The sequence below is a fragment of the Podarcis pityusensis genome (genome assembly GCF_964106645.2).
Source record: "Podarcis pityusensis genome assembly, chromosome: 8".
In the NCBI taxonomy this organism is placed as follows: domain Eukaryota; kingdom Metazoa; phylum Chordata; class Lepidosauria; order Squamata; family Lacertidae; genus Podarcis; species Podarcis pityusensis.
In genome coordinates this window covers 11482182-11506171 of record NC_138033.1, presented here as the reverse complement: position 1 = coordinate 11506171, position 23990 = coordinate 11482182, and the positions used below count along the sequence as shown (strand labels likewise).

The 23990-nt window shown below is 52.3% G+C and overlaps 1 protein-coding gene across 3 annotated transcripts in view; it reads right to left on the bottom strand.

Annotated features, from left to right (window-relative positions):
- CIC (capicua transcriptional repressor) overlaps nt 1-23990 on the bottom strand; it is a 45909-nt gene that overhangs the window by 1752 nt on the left and 20167 nt on the right. For 2 of the 3 annotated variants that reach the window (XM_081018569.1, XM_081018570.1), the window contains exons 3-20: nt 18779-18928; nt 17363-17579; nt 16887-17016; nt 16514-16696; nt 15744-15903; nt 15457-15647; nt 14935-15154; nt 11471-11571; nt 9678-10947; nt 8377-8597; nt 7149-7315; nt 6804-6997; nt 6377-6646; nt 5246-5700; nt 3968-4239; nt 2266-2420; nt 1262-1393; nt 873-1004 (exon numbers count right to left, since the gene is read on the bottom strand). In XM_081018569.1, the coding sequence (XP_080874695.1) occupies nt 873-1004; nt 1262-1393; nt 2266-2420; nt 3968-4239; nt 5246-5700; nt 6377-6646; nt 6804-6997; nt 7149-7315; nt 8377-8597; nt 9678-10947; nt 11471-11571; nt 14935-15154; nt 15457-15647; nt 15744-15903; nt 16514-16696; nt 16887-17016; nt 17363-17579; nt 18779-18928 (4620 nt within the window). The remainder of the gene's footprint in view (nt 1-872; nt 1005-1261; nt 1394-2265; nt 2421-3967; nt 4240-5245; nt 5701-6376; nt 6647-6803; nt 6998-7148; nt 7316-8376; nt 8598-9677; nt 10948-11470; nt 11572-14934; nt 15155-15456; nt 15648-15743; nt 15904-16513; nt 16697-16886; nt 17017-17362; nt 17580-18778; nt 18929-23990) is intronic. The other variant, XM_081018571.1, reaches the window with a different exon arrangement.

Sequence of the window (23990 nt, the reverse complement as noted above, 5' to 3'; positions counted from 1 at the left end):
CCTCGGTGGCTGCTGTCAGACTTTGCAACTCCCTCCCTAGAGAAGTTAGACTGGCTCCCTCTTTGTCCTTCCTCCATGCACTTGTTTCAGCAGGCTTTGGGGAACTGAGTGCTTTTAATGAAAGGGCTGGTGCTATGCTGTTTTTATTTGTATGGTTTTTATATATTTTTCACAGATAGATGATAGATAGATAAATTTAATTCTATTAATGTTCAATTTTTAAAATGATTGTTGTTTTTTCAAAGGCGGGGTATATGGATGAATGGTTGGTTGGTTGGTTGGTTGGATGAATGAATGAATGAATGAAGTGTGATTCATCTACAGAGATGCAGCCACCCTTTCTGATAGAACACATACAGAAACTCTTCCCTAGGCAGTGCTTTAACAATGTGAAGAACCTGGAGCATACACCCCACCCACTAGCAAAGCCAAAAAATATGCAGAAGAAGCCTGGAGGGGTACAGTCAGTCTCGGTTCCTGTTCCAAACTGAAAGCTGCCATTCAGATAGCAGCAGGAGGACAACACAGAGTTGTTCTACGTCAGTCTTTCCTAACCTGCTGCCCTCCAGCAGCTGTTGGGACTACAACTTCCATCGTCCCCAGCTACTGGCCGTGGTGGTTGGGGCTGGTGAGAGCCGGGAATCCAAAAAAACCCGCCAGACGAGGAATGCTGCTCTCGATTACATTTCCACGACTGTCTGGTGGACCCTAACATGGCTGCTCAGTTGAAACCCAAAAACTACAGTCGTTTTTCTTGCAGTGGAGGGAAGGTCCAAGGGCGGGGGGGGGGGTAGAATCCCCTGCAGGAAAAGGAAAATCCAAACTTCTACTCCCCCAAGGACAATGTCAGCCATGATGAGCTTCCTCCTTACCTGAAGGGAAGAAGCCATGATCCTGGAAGAGCTGCATGACCAGAGCTCTCCTCTGGTCCAAGGTACGCCGGAGTGAAGAGTATGGCACCTTCTCGTATTCCAGCTCCCCGAGTACGTCTTCCGTGTCTGTGCCTAAATTGAGAAAGGATCTATGATGCACCTGGAGCCAAAATGCCCCTTTAAAAAGTTTGGGGTATGGGTGGTTTGCTAGCGGATAGTTGGGAGATTGCCTGCTCTGAATGGGGTCACCCTCCCTCTGAAGAAGCAGGAACACAGCTTGGGGGTATTTCTGGACCCTTTCAGTGCTGCTTGAGGCTCAGGTGGCCTCTCCTCCACTGCCACCTTTTCTCCCCAATCACCCCCCCCCCCCGCCCTCCAACCTTACTCACCGGTTTTGTCAAAGGTGAAGATGTCTCCTTCGCACTTGGCACTCTTGGGCGTGTTGGGCTCCGAACTGCAGCTGGAGCGGCGCCGGATCTTCCGCTTGGGGGAGATGGGGTCCTCCGTAGAGGAGTCCAGGTCTGAAAGGGACACCCGCACACAAGTCGTGTTACCAAGTCAGGGGAAGGGAAAGTCCTGCCCCTAAAAACCTGCACCAAATTAAACCCAAGGATGCAGAATTACGGGAGAGCTTGGAAATAGGAAGCACAAGTTATGCTTCCTTTCCCACCTGATCCCAGAAATGTGAAAGGGGCGGATATCCCACATTGCTTTTCGACTCCAGTAACCTCCTGGGCAAACCTGTCCTGCCTGGATACTCTCCACAGAACAGATGGTACCCCTTCCTCCATATCTGTCAGGCTTTGGGGAATCAGAGCCCTCCCATGGTGGCAGCCCAGAATCAGAGAAACAATAAAAGTTCTTACTAAGCAATTTATTCAATAATTCACAGAGAATGATGAAGGAATGCAGCCTTCCCTATAATGGTATTGCTCCAAGTCCCACCCCCCTTCGTCTCTTATCGTAAGTCTTGCCTGCGCTGGTTGGTCTGGGCTTCTGTCTCTTGAGCTTTCTGTTTGGCTACTCTCACTGCACGCCTAGTCCTGGGGGAGGGAGACTCAGGAATGCTCTCCAAAGACACTGTCATCTGTCTCTCCCCCAGTGAAACTGCTTCCTCTTCCAATATTGCCCAGCTTTTCACCTCTACATTCTCTGAACTATGTCCTTCTGCAAACCACTGCTCTAAGTCTATACTGTCCTCCTGTTCTCAGGAAGGTTCATGAGAAGTGTGGGGGACGGCCACCACCCTTCCTCCTCTGTCCAGCCCCTGGCAATATCTATGTCTGCCGTTCTCATCTGCTCCTCTGTATTTGTCCTCTCTGTTGCCTTGGAATTCCAATGCCCAGCAGCCGCTACCACAGAAGGCTATTCCTGGCCCTGCCCGGCTCCTTACCGGTGGAGTTCTTGCGCTTCTTCCGGTAGCTGCCAAGGATGGCGCGGGGCGAGGTGGCAAGTGACTGCAGGGTGGGCGAGGGCAGCACCTCCTCGGGCTTGAATTCAGGCAGCTCGGCAAAGCGCTCCTCAAAATCCACCTCCGACAGAACCCTGCTGGGGAAGGGGACAGGGTGTGGGTCACACCGTGCAGTCAGGGGCTCCCGCAGAACATGCCCCCCCCAACACACACGCTGCCCCCCCAACCCAGCAGCCTCCTCGTGCTTTGCTCTTCAAAAGGCCAGTGCTTTCCTCCAGGGTCCCACCACCACCAGTGACAAGCCTTTGTGGAAAACCTTGTCTACAGAAAAGGACGCCTTCACCTGTGAATTTAACTTGCAACACCGCCCGTTCCGCAAGAGAGTGCTAACCAACGTGTGTGTTTCTGCAGGATGCGATGCTGGCACGTACTCTCTTACCGACGTGTGAGCTCAGACCAAAACAGGGCACTTTGCACACTTATTTGCACATTACGGAGGCGTGTGCCTTTTCTGGAATTGGGCTGTTAGTTCGGCACAAGCATCAACAGCTGTGTAGAAAAGAGTGACACGGAAAGCAGCCTTCACACGTGCCAAACCAAGTTCAACTCCCCCCTGGCGTCTGCAGCTTCCCAAGCTTCCTAGCTGCACAGAGTTCTTCGCACATTAGAATGCACTGCCACGGAACCTCCCTGGCTCCATGTCACTGCAGGGGCAGAACATCTGGGAGAACCAATCTCAAATCTCCACTTGGCCATGAAGCTCGCTGGGTGGCCTTGGGCCAGGGACTCTCTCTCAGCCTAGTCTACATCACAGGCTTGTTGGGAAGCTCTAACTGGGAGAGGAGCCATCTTCAGATATCTCAAGGGCTGTCACATGGAGGATGGAGCAAGCCTGTTTTCTACAGCTCTGGAGGGTAGGACCCGAACCCATGGCTTCAAGTTAAAGGAAAGGAGATTCTGACTAAACATCAGGAAGAACTTTCTGACATTAAGAGCTATTTGACAGTGGAACGGTCTCTCCCTCAGGAGGTTATGGACCCCTTGGAGGTTTTAAAGCAGAGGTTGGATGGCCATCTCTCATGGAAGCTTCAGCTAAGATTCTTGCACTGCAAGGGGTTGGACTAGATGACCCCCAGGGTTCCCTTTCCCACTCTACAGTTCTATGACTCTAGGAGAACCACGTGATAATACGTATAATATAAATACAACCAGCATGAACGGAAGGTGGTCCCTTCAAGCTAACTGCCAGCAGCCAACTGCCTATTGAAGGAAAGGAGTGGCTGGGATAACCCAGTCAGATGGTTGGCATGTAAATAAAATAATAATAATAAAAATAATAATAATAATAATATTGCATCAAAAAGCAAGCTGCATTTGAGGGGTAGGAGGAGGGAATTCGGCAACCCCTGATGAAGAACTCCAGGTACCCCAGAGCACACTTTGCAAAACCTAACTCCTGGGGAAGGGATGTAACTTGGTGATAGAGCATCTGCTTTGCATGCAAAAAGGTCCTGGGGTTCAACATCTCCAGGGAAAGACTCCCTGCCTGAAACCCCAGACAGCCACTGCCAATCAGTGCAGACCACTCTGAGCTAGTTGGACCTAATAATCTGACTCTGCATACAGCAGCTGCCTGTGCTTTAGGTCTTTGGCAACCCATTCCCGCAGCTCCCCAATCACTCACTTGTCGACAGAGTCGAAGGTTTTCTTCAGCGGCGGAGGCCGGACCTTGACTTTCTTCCCCACGGGGACCTCCTTCTGCTCGGGCCCGGCCTCAGATGTGGAGGCTGCTGCTGCTGGAGCAAGGGTCGAGGGGCCTCCTCTAGGGGCCTCCGTGGAGCTCGAAGGGCCAGGGCTGAGCGAGGAAGTCAGCGGGCCTGCGGATGGGGCAGACGCTTCACCGCGGCCCTCAGCACTGGCCGTTCTCCAGTCCGGGGAAGTTGAGAACTTGTGGGCCTGGGGAAGAAAGGAATAGGGTGTTTACTACCAGAGAGCGTCTGGGAAGAGGCATTAAGAAGGAGAGCAAGCCAACATGGAGGCAGATCAGCAAGGCTGGCAAATGGGGAGGTGAACTACTACTAGCGGGGAGACCCTCTCGCTTGGTTCGCAAGGCAAGATGATTATGTGCGGGAGGTTATTATATAAATGCACAGCCCAGAATACTCAATCCTGATGTTCAAAACCCTGTAACCTTTCGTGATCTTAAAACTGGGTGAAAGCAGGTGAAAACTGGGAAGGTCTTCCAAAGTCTCCAGGAGATGCTCAGGCCGCAGCTTGGGGGAATCTCCAGGGACATGCAGCCGTATTCCTACAGCTGTGCTGGCTGGGGCTGATGGGAATTGTAGGCCAAAACATTGGCTGGTGGGGGGGGGGAGCGCATGTTGGTCAAGGCTGGAACAGAGAGAGGCATTCTCAGTGGCTGTGCTCCCCTGACACAGAACCTGTCAGGAGAATCAGAACTTACAGGGTTAAACAGTTCTGTGTGACGTCTCACATTCTGAGGCGTGACGGGAATCTTTCTTTGTGTGTGAGTTTCCTTTCGTTTTTGGCTGAGAGGCGAGAAGGATGCCTGCTCTCTCGCCGGGACTGATTTATGATGTTTTTCTTCTCATTAAAGGCTGTTAGAGATTAGCAAGAAGCCTGCGTTCAGTCTGATTTATTATCCACACACAAGGCAACACTTTCTACCGCTGCAGAACTCTGCTAAGAACTCTGCTAAGAGTTCAAGTTTTTCCTATCGTCACAAGCGTCCATCAGCACAGGGGAAGTGTGCCGGGCGCCATCTTATCTCAGCAGAACCATCTCCTTGGAGCTTCTGCTGGAGACTTTGTGGAAGACTTTTCCAGTTTCTGCCTGCCCTGGTGAAATGTTGGGGGGGGGGGGCTGGGTTGGCAAAGACGGTTGCGGGATTTCCAAGCACTGGAAGTACAGGTTGAGCAAAGGCCTCCTGTCTCCTTCTTACCATCTCAGTCCCTTTGCTGCCCAGTGGAGGGTCACGGACCGCCCTCTCTTCGCCGGCTCCTGCCTCCCGCTGGCTCCAGATTTCTGCGGGCGCCGCCTCCGTGACCTGCGGTTGCTGGGGAGACGGGGGCGACACCGGCTCCCAGGACTCCCGCTTCAGATCCTGGGCTTTGGGCGGGGGGTTCTGTTCGCTGCCCCGGCACACAGGGGAAAGAGGCGGCTCCTGGGGCCCCGCCTCCCGCAAAGTCCGGGCTTCTCCCGCGGCTTCGGCCTCCCGGTGGCATCGCGACCCTCCGGGCTCCTGCTGCTGCCCTCCGGGGGGCCGGGCCGGACCCGGAGAGGGGGAGGATTCGTAAGAGCCGACCGGGATGCTGGCGATCGTGGCCTTCACCTTCTGGAGGGGCTTGAGCGGCGGCCGCTGAGGTCGGGAAACTGCTGGAGGAGCGGCAGGGGTAGCTGAGTAGGAGGGAGGTGGGGAAACGAAGCTGGTTAGAGTCAAGTCAGAAACGCCCAAAAGAGAAAGAAAACCCACCTAACTCAGGATCCGGACAGATCCAGCACCACAGGAAAGTAGTGCTGCCAAGCAGGAGTGCCCTGCACATTATTATTATTTTTAATTAAATCTTTATTGGTTCAAAATACAAAGATACAAACATACAACGAAGATAAGTATTTCAGATTTATATACAGAAAAAGGAAAGAAAGGGGAAGAAAGCAAAATTTTGAAACAAAGACAAAAAAAGAAAAAAAGAAAAAAAGACCAAAGATTTATCTGACATTATAGCTATCAGATAAAAAAGTTTTTGCAAAAAACTTCCAATCTTTCTCGTTATACTTTTTCTGCTGTCATGGTATTATCGTGCAGTTTTGTTTTATATTCTTTTTCGTACATTCAACTATAATGGAATGAACTATAGTGGAATGCACATTTTTTTAAAAAGAGCAAGATTTCTACTCCTTATGGACTTCAAATGATGCAAAGCGATGGGCAACATTTGTGGGGATTACAAACTGCAGCCTAGGTGTACAATTTGTTTCTTTTAGCTCACTGTCCTCCCTGGCTGCCTCCCCTACTTCTCAGTTTCCTCCCTCTGGGTCAAGCCCCACCTGCTTCTACCCACCCACCCCGTACCTGTGGAAATCAGGCCCTGGCTGGGGGCCCCTGGGCTCTGAGTGCTGCTGCCCCCCTTGGGCAGGATGGCTGTGGGAGAGGAGACTGTGACGGTGCTTGTGGCTGCCACAGTGTAGACCACGCCGTGGCTGGTGGGCTGAGCAGGACTGGTCCCGGTGGGGCTGGGGTAGATGGCAGTGATGACCTGCCCTTGTCCGGCACAGGACGCCGGGAGCTGGGGGCTCTGCAGTGGGGACACCACTTGCCCTGGAGCCAGCAGAGGGTTTTGACCTGCAGGAAGCAGAATGGGCAGTGGAATCAGAGGCAAGCCAGAGGCAAGGCCAGTCGACCCTTGGCGCCATCTCTCGTTGCCGCCATGCCCCTTGCCAAGCGCATCCGCCCAGCCTGGCCCCATCCGCCTCCCCCCCAACTGCCTTGCCAACCTTACCTGAGAGCAGCGGCTGCACTATGGCCTGCCCATTCGGCCCTATGGCTGTGAAACCCAGTGCCATGGGGGCAGGGCCCACTGGGGACTGAACGTAGGTCGTGGCAGGTGTGGCCGGGGGGGCGCTGGGCTGTGTGTGGGAGGCCGAGGTGCCCAGGGAGAGGGGGTGCCCGGCTGTTGACTGCACGTAGGTGATCCTGGGGGCAGAGAGAGGGAGGGAGTGTGTTATAGCAAAGGAGGTGGCTGATGCTGAAATGAACAAGATCGCACCCCTGCCACCTTCCCCACCCGCCAGGCAGGGTGCCCCCAGGATCTGGCATAGCCAATCAGTAGGGGGGTGGTCTGTACCTGGTGGAGGAGGGCAAGAGGACTTTCTGGGCTTGGCTCGGGGAGCCCATGACGGCAGTGGCCACAGTGCCTTGGAGAGCAGCTGGGCTAAGGGGTGGAACCAAGGTGGCGCTGCTTTGCGAGGAGGGCTGGGGCTGAACCACGGGCACCGGGGTGAGCTGGATGATCTGGAAAAGCAGAAAGACGGGGTGGCCAGGCAGACCTGTCAATCAGAGCTGTCAACCAACATCATGAAAACACTGTTTCCACACGGCATTCAGGTCTGATTTGTCAGAATTCAACATCTGCAGTAGTAGGAACAGTAATCATGTAACCTATACTGCCTTAGTTGCCCTAACTGGAAGAGAGGAAGGAGCATTGAAGTGTGAGTGGGAACTGCAGCCTGTGATCAGTAGGGACAGGGAGCTGTGAGGAAGAAACCATCTGGGCCCACCAATTGCCTTCTAGTTTTATCTCTCCTTCATTTTTAAAGTCCCTCCCCACAATCTTGAAATTGATAAACTCGTCCAGAAAGAAAGAGATTAAAGCAGAGTTTTCTCAGCATTCCAGTCGAAGCAACGCATCCTGTACCAAAGTTTCAATCCTCCATTTTTGCAGCATGCCTGTGGCCCTACAGGGTTGAGTTTTTCTTTACTTTACTTATAGAACGAGCAGCTGAATTAAGCATTGCTACACAACGTTAAGAGGCTCTGCTCTCCTCCCTACGTTGTACTACGTTAACAATATACTCAAAGAAACTTGATTACACTATTTGCAAGGAAAAGGGGGAATACAAGAGTCAAAAACAAATGAAAGAACTGTACTAGCCAAAGGTATCTTGGCAGGTTATAGAAAGCTTGGGGTTTGTTGTTTTTTTACATGCCATGAATTAAAGACCTTGCGGTTCAAGGGAAGTACCAGGACTTTGAAACCCAGAGGGTGACCTAAGTAGGATACACAGAGGACAGGAAAGACTGACTCCTACATGGAGGTAATTTCAAACCCCCATCCCTAGGCTTACCTACTGCTCCATGAATTGGCCACCTAACCACCCTTTGTGCAAGAAAGTAATAATAGCAGCTGCCAGAACAACAACTACTACTACTACAACTACTACTATTACTATTGGACAGTCCTGCAGCATTTACGCCAAGCGTAGTATTCACAATTAGCAGATACCACCACCTTCACCCGTCGCATAAGTTACCCAACACAGCCCCCTTCCCGCCCCCACTCCCAATTAACTAACCTTGCTGGCGGGCTGGCTCCCATTCTGCACCGGGACGGGGAAAGGTGGGGTCACCAGAGGCAGCTGGGTGGCAGTGGAGGTGCGCACCGTCACCTGTGGGGGTGCCATGGGCACCAGGACCTTGCCTTGTACCTGGAGCCCAGCAGGGGGCACCACCTGCCCAGACACGAGGTGGGTTGAAGTGCCGGGAGATGGAGCTTGAACTGGAGACACTGACTGAACTGGGGGCGAGAGAGGGAGAGAGAAGAGAGGCACACACAGCAAGGTCAGTTTGCGGATCTCAAAAAGCCCAGCATCTGAGCTGAGCTACCGATGTACCATATCTCATAAAGGATGTTGCAGAGCTGGGAAAGGCACAGGACAGGGCAACTATCGGGAGGACAAAAGCACCTCTCCCTACGAGGAAAGCTACATTTGGGGCTTCTGAAGTTTGGAAGATCGATCAAGGATTACGTAATTCTACTGTTTTCCTGCAAGATCGCCTTACCCTGTATGTGGCCACCCAACCACTTTGATCCACAGAACTGGCACCGTGACAGAGGCCACGTAATGCTTGCTTCCCATTTGCAAGGAATCAAATCTTCCAGGGTGGCAGCACCCATACGGTGGAGGCACCTTCACCATAATCTTTAAAGGGCAGCAGTTGGGGGAGGGGGTTAGACAAATTCATGGAGGGCAAAGGCTATCAGGGGCTACTAGCTGTGATGGTCACATAATACACGTTTCTGGAGAGGCCAATTGACCTCATGCCTTGCACTGTGGGCTCCCCAAAGGCACATGGTTCTCGCCATGGAAAATGGGATCCTGGACTAGACGGGGCCCGGGCCCTGGCCCAATGCAGCACGGCTCTTCTTGGCTCTTTTACACCAGGGAGAGCCAATGTGCATATTCTTGTCGGCCGGCCTCCTCTTACTTGCCCAGGGACCAGAAGTGAACTCTGCCGTACAAAACGGTGACCCACACTGTCACCACTAACAGGTAGGCCAGCTCCGTTAACACAGAGGTGGAAGGAGATTCGGGTAAAAACCCCTTCATGTATTAAAAGCGGCCAGAATCTAAAATGTGTAAAGCTTTGGGGCACGGTGACCCTATAGGGATGAGAGATCCGTAAATGAAAATGGATCTCTTTCTGCACTCCATCATGGGGCATGGATGAACTAGCCAGGAAGCATTCTCAATCAGTCTTGGGAATTACAGTGAGACTAGACAGGCTGAGATCTAAGCCTCTGATGTGATGCAATTAAATTAAATAAAATATTGGTATGGACGACTTATCAAGCAAAAAAGGACCATGCCCTTACCTTTAGGTGCTGAGGACATGACGGTGACATTGCTGTTGCCGCTTCCTGGAGCAGGCTGGATGATGGGGATGGCTTGGGGTGTGGCGATCACCTTCCCGTTGGCTGGCGGAAGAGTGAAATGGATGCTGGCAGCTCCAGGAGCACCCGCTCCTGCCGGCACCTTTCCCCCGGCCACCTGCAGCTGCTGAGGCAAGGTGGGCAGGATGTACTGCACCTGAGTGATGCCACCCGCCTTGCCCGCTGCCCCCGAGAGGATGCCCTGAGGCTGCAGGATGCTGAGTGGCACTGGGCCGTTCTGCCCGGGCCCAGGCGGATTCTGCGTGATGAACTGCACCGAGGGCTGCTGTGCAATGGCGCCGGGGGGCAAGACAGTCACCGGAACGGCAGCCCCTCCCGCGCTGCCCGCTTGCCCGTAGCCTTGAGCTCCCACAAGGAGGTTGGTCACCACGCTGCCTTGGTTGGCAGGCCCCTTCCCCACAGCGGTCAAGCCTTGCCCAATGAGAGGGCCGGCTACAAGGTGAGGCGACGTGGCTTGGATCCCGGGCATCGCCGAGGGCGGCTGAGTCTTCTTGTCGGCGTAGAGGAGGCCGAGGCGCCCCACAGAAATCCCTTCCGCCTTCGTGGCCCCATCCGAGGGAGGGGGGCTGAGCAGCGGGAGCCCCTCCCCTGACCCGCGCGGGAAGGGCTTGCTGGCGATGGGCACCGGGGTGCTGCTAACCGGCTTGACCACGTTGGTGACGACGGTGGAGGCCGTGCGGACCAGACTGGGCGCGCCGCTGTAGCCGATCACTCCCACATTCGGGGCACTCATGGACGGGGCCGTCACCAGCACGGTGCCCGAGGACAAGCGGGCGGAATCGGAGAGCACCACGGCCTGAAACATTCCACCAGGCGGAGAGATGACCGAGTGAGCCGGGGCGGCCAGGGGGGCCACCCCAGACTCCGTGGCTGCTGCCTGGGAGCCCCCTCCAGCACTGTCTGCCCGCTTCCGCCGGTAAGAGGCCGCCGCCGATTCGAAGCGTGGCTCCAGGCGCTTGGCTGGGGTGTTGTGAGGGCGGAGCCCTCCTCGGGAGTCTTGGGCCTTGAAGGTGCTGGGTGCCAGCTGGAAGGAGCCGTACGTCTTGGGAGGGGGCTGCTGGTCAAGACTGTGAGGAGGCGGGGGTGGCTCCAAGTCCAGAGGGGGCGGCGGGCGGCAGGGGGCGAAGGCACCGGAGGAGGGAGGCAGCGCAGCCGAGCGAATCACCGGGGAGAAGAGCTTGCGCCCAAAGTCCTGCGAGCAGATGGGGAAAGGGTTAGAAGGCTGCCGGAAGGCCTGTGAGCTATCTCCTCCACAGTGCTGCTTTCACAGTCTTCCTTACAGCATCGCCAGTCCTACATAGCAGCGGGTTGGACTAGATGACCATCAGAATCCCTTGCAACTCTACAATTCTAAGTCCCAAAACAGGAATGAGTTCTGAACCAGGACAGTTCGCATTTTGACTCTCACTTCCGCCAAGAGGGCAGCAAAGTCTCCCTCTTTCAGCTCCAGCCCCTTGCCTGCAATGGACTGTGCTTGTGTTTGCTCATTTTAACACAAAACATTAATTAAAAACCTCTAAAGATGCCATACCAAAAGCCAGGAGTTTAGCTTGCTGCAAGGAAGACGTGTGCAGTGCTTTGAACACTCTGAAGCATCCCACAGCCAGACGCTCACAAAGCAAAGCTTCCTCTCTCGTTGCCACGACCTCTTTATGTTGCAAGTCTGAGATCCCCCGGAAGTTGCACCCTTATTCATTTACTTCCAACCTACTCACCTTGTTGTCGGATTCATCCCCCAAGGAACCCTCGCTGTCGCTGTCCGTCACTCGTTCCTTGCATTTGAGGTCAACATCAGCAGGGTTGAACCCATCCTCAGCTGTAAGAGGGCAGAAGCATGAGTCAGCAAGACACCTGACCACCTCCAAACATCCCCCACTCCCTCTCCAAAACTCTCCTGGAGAGGCAGAGATTTTTATCCGAGAGAGATAGGATTACTGCAAATCTGCAAATTCACTTACTGCAAATACAGGCAAAATGCGGAGCATTTATTTCTAATTTTTTGGAGTGTGTGTGTTTGTGTGTGTGTGTTAGAAATTGTAGCTGCTGGCCCCCTGAAGAGATCTAAATTAGGGGTGCTCTGGGTGCAGAAGGGAGCTAAGTAATCGGAGGAAAAGAAGGTGCTGGTAATGGGCCAATAACCAGGGCACAACAAAACACTGCGCAGGACAGAAAACGAGAGGCAGAAATGTCCATCTCTTTACCTACCCGCAGCCCAGCTTTGAAGCAGAGCAATCTGGCTTCTGGTGCATTCAGATAATCTTGTTCAGTAAATAATCAAGATTGCATTTAAGTGCAGATTAAAAAGGGGGTAAAGGGGACCCCTGACCATTAGGTCCAGTTGTGGTCGACTCTGGGGTTGTGGCGCTCATCTCGCTTTATTGGCCAAGGGAGCTGGCGTACAGCTTCCGGGTCATGTGGCCAACATGACTAAGCCGCTTCTGGCAAACCAGAGCAGCGCACGGAAACACCGTTTACCTTCCCGCCAGAGCGGTACCTATTGATCTACTTGCACTTTGACATGCTTTCGAACTGCTAGGTTGGCAGGAGCAGGGACTGAGCAATGGGAGCTCACCCCGTCGTGGGGATTCGAACCGCCGACCTTCTGATTGGCAAGTCCTGGGCTCTGTGGTTTAACCCACAGCGCCACCCGCATCCCTTAGTTACCTTTTAATGCCAGTACGCACCACTACCACTACGTTCACAATCTATAAAGCAAATAGCAACAAGAATGGGACTATCCCACTCCTGTAATAAATGCCTCTTGGGATTAGGAAGACACATTATTCAGAATCAGACCACTGGCCCCACCTGCCTCAATACTGTCTGCAGTAACTGGCTGGCGGATGCTCTCCAGGGTGCCAAGCAGGAGACTACCTGGAAATGCCAATGATTAAGCCTGGGGTCTTTTGCATGCAGGTCACTTGGCTCTACCGCCGAGAACATCCAACCTCAATAAAGCAGCACAGCAAACTGCCTCACTCTGCATTCTATGCCATATGACAGATTGTGTGCAAGGGAATCAGATGCTTGTTTGAGAGCAGCTTATTCCACATAAACTAATGCAGGGTACGATGATCTCGTGGTACAGAAAACACTGGGGTTTTTTTTAATAAATGGGGAAGTCTGAGTCATTGTGGTTATGGGGGTAAGACTGAAGACTTCACTATGAAATGGCACCTGGGAGGAGATTCCATGCTCCCCAAGGGGGTGCGTCATCACTCCCCTGCCCTCACTTTGCACCCCCTCCCGCCACCAATGTTTAGAGTTTTATCCCTCTTTCTTCCCTTCTGTGGTGCAATTTGGTGATTACCGCAGCTTGCCTAAAGCTACTGTTCGAAAAGAGGTGGCTCCTTCCATTGCTGAATTGAGTTTGTGTCTAGAAGAGGAAATTCCATTCATTTATTTGAGCTAATAAAATCTGAACGGTTTGGGTAGCGAGGAACATTTGTTTAGCTTACAGTGTAATAGCACAGCTTGTCACTGCAGGTAAAGAACAGTCGGTGTTGCACTCTGACCGAAGTAAATTAAAGTTCCGCTTTATTGGAAAGACTGTGTAAATCGGGAGGAGGGAAAAAACACGGTGGAATCATAGAATCGTATTGTTCAAAGGGATCCTGAGGATCATCTAGTAGGAATATGGGATCAAACCTGCAAACCTTAGCATTATCAGCACTACACTCTAGCCAACTGAGCTATCCAGGCATTCAGGACCGTCACACTATTCTGCAATCTGCATAAATCATGCTAATGAGCGCATATATTTACTTGGTTTGCATATTTTCACTCTGCTTCTCTCCCAGTCATGGAAAGGGAGAAAGTGTTGTGCAAGGTACTGAAGCCCTAGAGATCTTACTAACTTTCTCCACCTCTTCAGCTTCTGAGAGGGCAGCATCTGGGAGATAGTCCACCAGCCCATCTTTGCAGTCTTAAATGTTAGAAACTTAAGGAATTCTGAAGATGCTAAATCCCAAGGAGTAATTTCCCAGTACCATTTTCCATGCCCACAAACTACAATCTCAGAATACATAAAGAAAAAGGATACCCCCATCGATAATGGAAGAGTAGCCATTTCTTCACCCTTGTGCTACGTTACCTGTGCAGCAAATCACAAGGTATTTCACAAAAACCTAACTCTTTCTTAAATCCATGGGGGTCACAGCCTTTCCAGTCCCACCCAATCAACTTTAGCATTGTAGAAGTGAGAGTCAAAGATAACTTAGGGGGCCCAGCTTCTTCGCCTCTACAAGCTCCCAGAAATCGCAGAAAATCCTACCTCCTTGGTTTCACTGAATTTTACCAGATGTAACATCATTTGATAACAGATTAACTACAAGGTTTGTGTGGCACATGGTGGATTTGCATGAATTTGGGTTTGCAGGATGACAAACTGGGCTCCCACTGCCCCAGAAAGCAACTTTAAGGGATGCCCTGCTAGTCCCAAGCTAGAGGCACCTATAACACAGTGCTGAATAACCTTCTAGTCTGCAAGGGGCAAACAGATCTCCTAGCAAGAGTTGGGTCAGTGGGTAGGTAAGAATATGGGTACACTGATATTTATGGCACAAGAGCAGCAACAAGGCCATACAAGACCACACGCTATTCTTGCTGCAGATGTGAGGGCAACAGTTAGCAGACCAGCAAGCCTATTCCAAAACAGTGCAGGTCTTATTGCTGAAAATCAGTACTCCAGCTTTCAACTTAAATTTAATGCTGTACTATTAGTTCATGGTTTGCATCAAGTTCTTGAAGCCACAGCATTTATTTAACATGTCATCTTCCTCACCCCCAATGTATTTGCAATGTTCCTCATCCTTTGCTTTAGGAGGGGGGCAGCCATGCAGGAATTTAGGGCAACAAGTTTAAATACAGTGGTACCTCGGGTTACATACACTTCAGATTACATACACTTCAGGTTACAGACTCCGCTAACCCAGAAATAGTACCTCGGGTTAAGAACTTTGCTTCAGGATGAGAAGAGAAATTGTGCTCCGGCGGCGCAGTGGCAGCGGGAGGCCCCATTAGCTAAAGTGGTGCTTCAGGTTAAGAACAGTTTCAGGTTAAGAACGGACCTCCGGAACGAATTAAGTACTTAACTCGAGGTACCACTGTACTCCGAGCTCCGTGTGGTTCAGGGATAAGCGAAAGCGTTGTGCTAGCATTTGGGGCAGGGACTCCTTACCAATGACGTCGTCATCACCCTCCTCTTCGCAGATGACCATTCGCTCCTCGTCGCTGGTCATGTCCTCGCTGGTTGTGCGCTGAGAACGGGAGGCACGGGAGGCGTGCAGGTGCAAGGAGTGCCTGGGGCCTTCGCCTGGGGTTGCAAATGGGGACCCCGAAGGGCCCAGCCCCCCGAACTGCCCCTTCCCACTGACGTACAGAGACTGTCCTGAGCACATCTGGAACAGAATAGTGTCATCTGTTAGAGCCTCGCATCTCCCAGGGCAACAAGGTGATCCTTGATCTGCAACCTGAAGGATTTTTGTCAGGTCAGACTTCAGCTGAAAGAAGGAACTGGGTGGCAAAACAACAGCTGAACCGACAAGGAAGCCCCAGAACTAGTGTAGGCCATAATAATGTAGCAAGCAATAATCCCTTCTCCTTCCCAAAGCCCCAATTCCCCTGGAATTGATCGGAACCCAGATTCTCCATGACCTCCTACTGCCCCGCCCCTCGCCGCCAGAAGAGTGTGCCAACGTACCTGGGTGAGCTCCTGCAGCACCTGGCTGTCACGGTCGCTCTCCATCCCATGCACCCCACTGTGGGAGAAGGCCCGGGGGCGCTGTGCGCCAGGCCCTGCCGAGGGCAGGATCCGCTCCCCATGGCCGTGGCCGGATCCTACCATGCCTGCCTTGCCCTCTGGCCCCAGCAGCACCTGCATCTCGGAAGGGCCTGGTGGGGAAGCAGAGAGTGATAAGACAAGAAGGAGAGAGCCTTAAAGCAAGAGGTGGGGGTGGCAGGGGGAAGAGAGATATGAAAGGAGCTTACCTCCTGGCACAGCAGCGGTACCCGTCTCAGACATGCTGCGTTCTCGGGTCTCCTTGGAGCATCCCCCTGGCCCCGACGGCTTCACATCTGAGCTAGACTTTTTCCGATCTTTGTTACACCACTTCCAGTCAGGGTGTGCTTTGAAATGGGCTTCCTTCACCTGGTTTTTTGGGGGGGGGGGCGGGGAGAGAGAAAAGTCGAAAACGGAGAGAAATGAAGAAAAGATTCCTAGGCAATGTACCAGCTACTGAGGGGGAAAAGTGGGAATGGCTGTTGCAGACTCCATGCCACAAAAGTTAAAATTCTGTGCAATGGAGATCTGAATCCCATCTAAAATGAGCAAATTATGCATCATTGCTATACACTGGGAAAAGAAACAAAGCAAGACACAGCATCCATGTTCCCTTTAAAACTGCTGCTTCTGAGATTTTACTAGGCTTTAGCTATGAATTTTTCAAGCATATTTTGGCAACCTAAAGGCCGGAGACTTGCTTTTGTAATTACATGAAAGCAGATATTCTTCAGAAACTCAGGTCTGCAACCATATAAGCTTGTGTACCTTTTCTGTACTCCTGAAAAGGTTACATACATACGGCCCTGGCTTTCACCATCAGGCCCTGCTTAACAGCCTCACTCTTGGGAGACAGAATGCTGGATGAAAGAAGCCACTGATCTAAGCCAGGCATGCTAGCTGCACTATGGGAGGCAACAGCACTTGCAGAGAAGGCTCCCGACTCACTCTCCATGCTACGCTCCCTAAGAGGCTGTACCTGGAAGGCCAGGTCGTGGTACTTCTGCTTCTCCTTGGGCCCCAGCGCGTACCACCACTCGCCTAGGATCTTGCTGACGGTACGGTTGTCTTGGTTGGGGTGCCGTTGGTGCACCAGGGCCCGGTGTCGCTTGCTGAAGATCATGAAAGCATTCATAGGCCGCCGGATGTGATCTTTTTCTCTCTGCAAAAAAAAAAAAAAAAAAAAAAAGGTGTGTGTGGATGCAAAGAGCACCAAAGCCACCACTAAACTTATATTTTACCCAGGGTGAACCCTGAATACTGGTGGAGCATTCCACAGCTGAATGGGGAGAAGGGAGGCTGAGGAATATGAGAGAGAGAGAGAAGAGGAGATGAAGAAAAAGATCCCTCACCTTGTTAGGACTGCGCCCATCCTTCTCGGAAGATGAATCTCGGTCTTTGGGCAGAGCGCTCAGTGACTGGGTACGACGCTTGCCCGGCAGCAGTGGGAGTTGCATCTCAGAAGATACAACGGACAGGAACCTACAGAAGGAAGTCCAATTTCACCATCTTCTCCAAACTATTCCCAGCGCCGCCACCTCGCCTGGGTCTGCTGACATCCTCCTTCAACTTAACCATGCTCCCCGTTCCCCCTCTGTTTTAGGGTTCTCTCCCAACTGCCTCACGCCGCTCCTTCCAGCAGCACATTCCCTGCTCCACTGTGCTGCGGTCCCACATCTGTTGTGGCCTTATAGCTTGCATAAGTCACCCACAGCTATAAAACAGCTGTCTGTCAGGCAGGGTGGGGGGACTGTGACCTCGCAAGGCTGTTGGAAGGAGAACCGCAACAAAGCATGATGGAGCAGCCCCGGAAGGCAGCAGAACTCACGCATCGTCGTGATCGCTCTCTGTCTCGCTGTCCAGGCGCGAGTGCCCTGGGACGTCGTCTTCCTGCTGGGCTGGCCCTCCGCTCCCTCCAGGAGTCGCCGCTGATGGCTGGGAAACTGGAGTCGGGCTGTCAGGGTGCAAAGTGTTTGGCCTCCCTGCTTCGGCCCCGGAAGACACGCCAGGGAGCTCATGGGCCACGGCAGCTGATTCTGGAGGTTCTGAAATGGAAAGCCTCGGGTGAGAATTTGGATAAGAAAATTGGCTTCCAGGTGGAAAAATCAAAACTAGAAACAGAACTGTTAGAACCCAAAACTAAGAATTTGTCAAGAATGTATAACTTGCTGTTGAAATGGAACACTCAGGATGAAACGGTGAAATCTGCTATGATTAAATGGGCACAAGATGTTGGACATAATATTATGTTTGCTGACTGGGAACAGTTATGGACCACAGGTATGAAGTTTACGGCATGTAATGCCCTAAGAGAGAATATTATGAAAATGATATACAGGTGGTACATGACCCCAGTCAAGCTTGCAAAAATCTATCATTTGCCCGATAATAAATGCTGGAAATGTAAAGAAACTGAAGGTACATTCTTTCACCTTTGGTGGACGTGCCCAAGGATTAAGGCTTTCTGGGAAATGATATATAATGAACTGAAAAAGGTATTTAAATATACCTTCTTGAAGAAACCAGAGGCCTTTCTTCTGGGCATTGTCGGCCAATTGGTGCCAAAGAAGGACAGAACTTTTTTTATGTATGCTACAACAGCAGCAAGAATACTCATTGCAAAGTATTGGAAGACACAAGATCTACCCACTTTGGAAGAATGGCAGATGAAGGTGATGGACTATATGGAATTGGCAGAAATGACTGGCAGAATCCGAGACCAGGGAGAAGAGTCGGTGGAAGAAGATTGGAAGAAATTTAAAGACTATTTACAGAAATATTGTAAAATTAATGAATGATAGAATGATGTTGGATAGCAATTAAGCGGTTTCTAGCTGTAATGCTCTAAGAGAATATGAAAAAAGGGTTATAAATGGGTTAAAATCTAATGGTAAGGATTTGCTGAACCAATAAATTGAAGTGGAATACAAAAAAGGGAGGTACGAGGAGGTCCGGGAAACAAGCTAAAGGAAAATAAGTAATCGAAAATATGTGTGTTTTTAACTGTTTTTATTTTGTATTTTTCTCTTTTCTATTTCATTTTTACTGTAATATTTCAAAAAACCTTAATAAATATCTTATATATAAAAAAAAAGAGAATGAACAGCCATGTGCTCTTGTGGAGGAGGGCAAGGAGTTGCACGCATGCCCGGTCCTACCTGCTGGCCTGTCCCATAGCAGGAAGCCTTGGTGGAAATTCTGCACCTGCCCCCTTTCTTTCCCTCGCCCCGCCCTGCGCACTTGCCTTTGTTCTGATTGGATGTAGACGGGTGGCTGACAGGCTGCTGGCCTTCGGTCGGCTGCACGGAGGAATCGGGCTGGCTGGGAGCCAGGAAGGGCACAAGGGAGTGCCATGGGAATACAGCCACAGACCGTGGCTCCACATTTGTCCACACTGGAAGGAACAGGAGAAGAAAGAAAGTGTTGCAACAGTCAGCTCAGACCAGCAAGTAAAATAAGGGGAATAGGAGACTGGGAGTCGGGACTCCAGGGTTGAATCACAGTCCAAGTCTCCCTTCCTCCAGTTCCCTTTCTCTCTCATGCACACCTCTAACAGCCTCATCCCAGTTGTGTTTCCGTCCTCAGTCCTAGCAGCCACAATCTGTGCCATGCCTTATCGCTAGCTTCTAGGTCCCTGGGGGTGGGAGAGATTTTCTCTTCTGCCTGCCAGGAAGCAACAGCCCCCCCCTCCTCCGCCCTTCCCAGCTGGAAGCCAGGCAAAGGAATTTTACAGCTGCAGGAGGGGAAGGGGAGGGAAGGGGTGAGGGGCCCAGCTCACTCAGACTCCCACGCTTGCTGGGGCAGCCAAGCTACTTGGCTCCATCCCAGCCAGAGGGCTTGAGAGCATCCTCAGGAGCTCAGGCTGTGTGGGGCAAGGGAAGCCAAACTGTGCCCCAGGGTTATGCCCTCAGGAGAAGAAGGTCCTCCCCACCTAGGAAGAAGTGTCCATAGACATCAGCACTACCCCCCATTAGAAGCTATTCCTTGGAAGGTGGAAGTGATCTGCTTGCACTGGCTCTCCCTCCCATCACTTCCTGCTGCCCCTGTATCAGGCTAAGCAAGACTTCCTTCCTGGGGTTCCAAGAAAAGGCTATTATTGCGTAGGAGAGAGAGACCTGAGGTGGCTTGCATGTGTTTGCGTATGCGTGTGCACACACAATCAAATTTGCAGCACCTGTACTTCCTGGTTCTATGGCACCCGAAAAACAAACCACATACGCAACACCAGTAAGCCCAAAATATTGTGTAAACACCTCTACAGGACACTCTCAGCTCTATGGCACGTGGACTCACAGTGTCCACTACAGCTTAACTAAACCAGGGTGACTAAACCAGAGCCTTGCACCACTGCAACAAACCACATCATGTGTTGTTGTTTTTTACAGGAAACAACCCAGGACACATTGCAGGGCTACCTAGATCAACTTCAGTCATACAGTGGCGGCAGCAGGGCTCTCTGTTTCAGCATCAAACACAAAATTAGTGCCACCTCTACCACCATCCCACGAACAGCCTCTACAAAACACAGCTGACATGCATAACTGGAAAACTACATGCTAATCAGCTGTGCACAAAGATGCCTCAGGTTTAATTCTGTGGAGTGAGTAGTGTTGATTCTAAACAGCAGCACAAACTTACAGCACAACCTAACATACTTTATGCTACCCTCATCCCCATGAAGCAACGGCTGCTCAGGGTCACCTGCGTTCTTAAGTGCTCAGCACTCCACAAGCAATAACATACCTACCAGAAAACCAATTCATACTTAGTTTTGACTATACTTTGGTGGAATAATACACAGAAGGCCACAGGTTTGATCCCTGGCATCCCCAGCTAAAAAGGTCAGGTCGGGAAACGCCTCTACCAGACGCCCTGGGGTGCTGCTGCCAGCCAAAGTAGGCAATGCCGAGCCAGATGGACAAATAATCTGTCCTGGTATATAAAGTTTCCCATGTCCCTGCATTGCTCATCATTCCTTTGCAGGCTGAGGGCTTTTGGTTTTATTTGGATTTTACTTACGGTTTGGGGTTTTAAAAAAAATGGATGTACTTGTTGGATAAGAAAAATGCTAAAATCATAACAGAAGGGGGGGGGGCTCTGCTTTCCAGAAAGAAAAGGATAGTTCTATTCCCACTGCTAAGCCCCTTTCCCATCATTCCTCTCTCGCTCTTCCTTCCTTTGCATCCCCTGATGGATCAGTCACATTGCTCCTGTGCCTGCGTGTAAAGTTAACTCAATTATTAAAAGCACTCAGTGCATCGTGGTTGGACTGTGCCGGGAAATGCTGGCTCAGTGGCTTCCTGTCCTCCGGCTGGTGACCACATCCCTATGCGGAGGGGGAGGATGAGAAGGGAGGGGGGCGACAGCAGAAGGAAGGGCACAAAATAGTAAGACCCTCCCTCCGGTCCCAGCAAAGCAACAAGGCTCTTAAAATGTCACGACTGGAGGCTGCCCCCACCCACCCCCAAGTAAAGATTACTGATTTAGCTTCCAAGATTGAAGCTGCTGTCCATCGAGAAAAACTACAACACACGTGACAAAGAACAGGGCTCGTCTGAAGCGGCACCATGTGGAATCATGGCATCCCGCGTCCTTTCCTGACCCCCAAGATGCCCCCATCCAACACAGAGAACAGGACAAGAAATCCAGTTTCATAAACCAACCGCAAGCCCACCACCATTCTCTAAGCCACGATTTCTCATCTACAGAGGTGGAGACAAAGCAAGCAAGTTCACTGAGCTGGCATGGATGCAAGACATGACATGCAAATTAAAAGAACTGAAAGCATGAAAACAGCAACACATGGAATCTTCTCCAATCACCTTTCTACAGAGGATGCTAATAAAGGGGTGGGGAGGAGAGGGGAGGAGTGCCCATAGGGAGGGGCTTCAGACAAAACTCAGTCAGGGTTGCCACCTTTACCACAGGCTGCTGTGTCTTTTTGCTGCATCCAGAAATGCTGAAAAAAAGGCTGCTGTTCTGTCACTTGCAACATCTCCAACTCCAAGAAAAAGTTCACCTGGGTGCCAAGCTGCTGCTAGCATAATGGACCACCAAACACAATACTGCAAATTCAAATATCCAACATTTGCTCCTTGTCTTAAGACAAGGAATAGAAATTGTAGCCACGGAAGGGGAAGAGGGAAACTTCGAATACCATTCCCCATCTGCAGCCAACTGACCTCCTGAACTTAAAAGGGGACTATGTGAATGAAATGGAAATATCAAGGAACCCACGCCCCCTTCCATCCTGCAGATTTCACCTCTACAGTCATCTTAGTATGAAATGGAAGACACCCTCAATCTCTTGCGACGCAAGAAAGGTTAAAGGTCAGCTTCAGGTCAACTATATCTTCCAAATCACCCATCTTTCCAGCATGAAGAGAGTATGAGAGAAGACCAAGGCGTGCCTTGCATGTCTCCATAAACAAACATATCCACCTTTCAGAATTACCACTCTGCAACCCAGAATTCACTGACCGAACATGCCTAGCCCCCTGTGCGGCAGAGGGGGCAACGCTGACGGGGGTCTTTCTGTGGAGAACATCCCAAGGCGTGTTGAGCCGTTGTCCTGAGGGCAGGTGGACCACGTGTCTCTCAACTGCCCAGTCCGGAGAGCATTCTCCCCCTGCCCTTGCCCTGGGGAGGGAGGCGTGGGGGGTGGTCTCTTTAACAGGCCAAGTGAAGTCTGCAGCTTTGGGTGCGCGCTGGGTCAGCAAGCCAGTTCCCCTCCACGGCAGAGGGCCACCTTAGAAAGTCCCATGTGGGGCGAAGGCCAGCTGGATGTCAACAGTCTGAAGGCTCACCACCGCACTGCCGCCCATGTGCAACAGCAGCAGCAGCAGCAGCAGCAGCAGGAGGGGCAACACTCTTCTCCTACAGTCTGCTCTGGTCCTCCTCACAGGCGCAGCAGCGTGTCCGGCAGTCGGCATGGGGTAAGTTAGGAAACATCTTAGGGTGGGGGAGCAGAGGGAGGCGAGGTAGGTAGCCGTGTGGCGGTGGCGTGTGTGTGCGCGCACCCATGTGCCAAGCCGGCTGCTCTGGCAGTGTGTGCAAAAAGAGAGGGGCGTGTGGGTCCAGCAGCGTTGAGAGGAAGGTGCTGGTGGGAGAGAGAGAGAGAGGGAGGGAGGGAGGGAAGGAAATACAGGCTGCTTTGAGGTGCAGTTTCTAGAGGTGGGTGTGTGCGAGTATGCAAGGGCACTTTAGCACCTCAGCGATGAAAGCGGGTGGGTAGGAAGGAGAGGGGTTGGAAGGGGGGCGGAGAGAGAGAGCGCCCACACCGCCTGCCCCGATCCCCGGCCAGAGGCTGTCGCCTGGCAGGATTACGGTGTGCGCGCATTGGGAAGGCAGGAAGAGACGGGGGGGGGGAGGGGAGGAGAGGGAGGGGAAGGGGAGAGGTCGCGAGTTGTCCGCCTATTCCCGTCTGCCCGCCTCCCCTTCCTCCTCCTCGCAGCCACTGTCGGCGACAGGCGGGCGGTTGCTTGTCGCGGAGCGTCTTGACGGAGACGGAGGGAGGGAGGAGGCTGTCGCTGCTGCTGCTCCGCCTGTCGCGCCGTCCCCTCCGGTTGTAACGTTGTAACCAAACACCATTCACTGCCTGCCCGCCTCCTCCTCCCTCTCCCGGCCGCTCTGGGCTACGAACAAGGGCGGCCCCCTCGCCCGAACCGCCCTCCTCTCGCTCGCTCTCCTCGCCCGCTCCCTCCTTCTCCTCACTCACTCACTCGCTCTCTCTCCCTCACACACACTCACACAGACTGCCGTCGTCACGCATGCCCAATTAGCCCCCGCCGCGCCATTGGCTGCCGCCGCGCTGGGTCATTCACATGCAAATGAGCACCCCTCCCTGCCGCACGCACCGCGGCCGCCCATTGGCCGCCCCTGGAATGTCAGTCATATGCAAATCCGCGAGCCGCCGCGAGGGTGGTGGGGGGGGGTGAAGGAACGGATCGCGGGGCGGGAGAGAGAGGTGGGGGGGTGAGAGGGATTCCCATTGGCCGTGGTTTACTACCAGTCGCCTTCTCCTCCTCCTCCTCTTCTCCCGCCTCTCCCCCCCCGTCTTCTCTCTTGTACTCTACCGCCGCCTCAGGCCCGCCCGTCGGAACCCAGGGAGAGAGGGAGAGACCACGCCCGGGGAGAGGGGGGAGCGGAGGAGAGAAAAAGGGAGGCGAAATGAGGGAGAGGGGGCAAGAGAGGCGTGATAAGGGGGGCAGGGGGCGCGAGAAGGTGGGGAAATCCTTGGGGGTGGAGGGGTATGGAAATGAGGGTGGGGCAAAGGGGGAAATGAGAGTAGGGGGCATAGGGAGGAAGGGGGGAAATAAGGGTGGGGGCAAAGGGGGAAGCGGGGGAAGAGGACGGGCAATAAAAGGGAAGATGGGGGTGGGTAAGGATGGGCAGGAAGTAATGACGGGGCCAACCAGGTCAAGAGTGAGAAAAAAAGAGGAAACAAATAGGGCTGG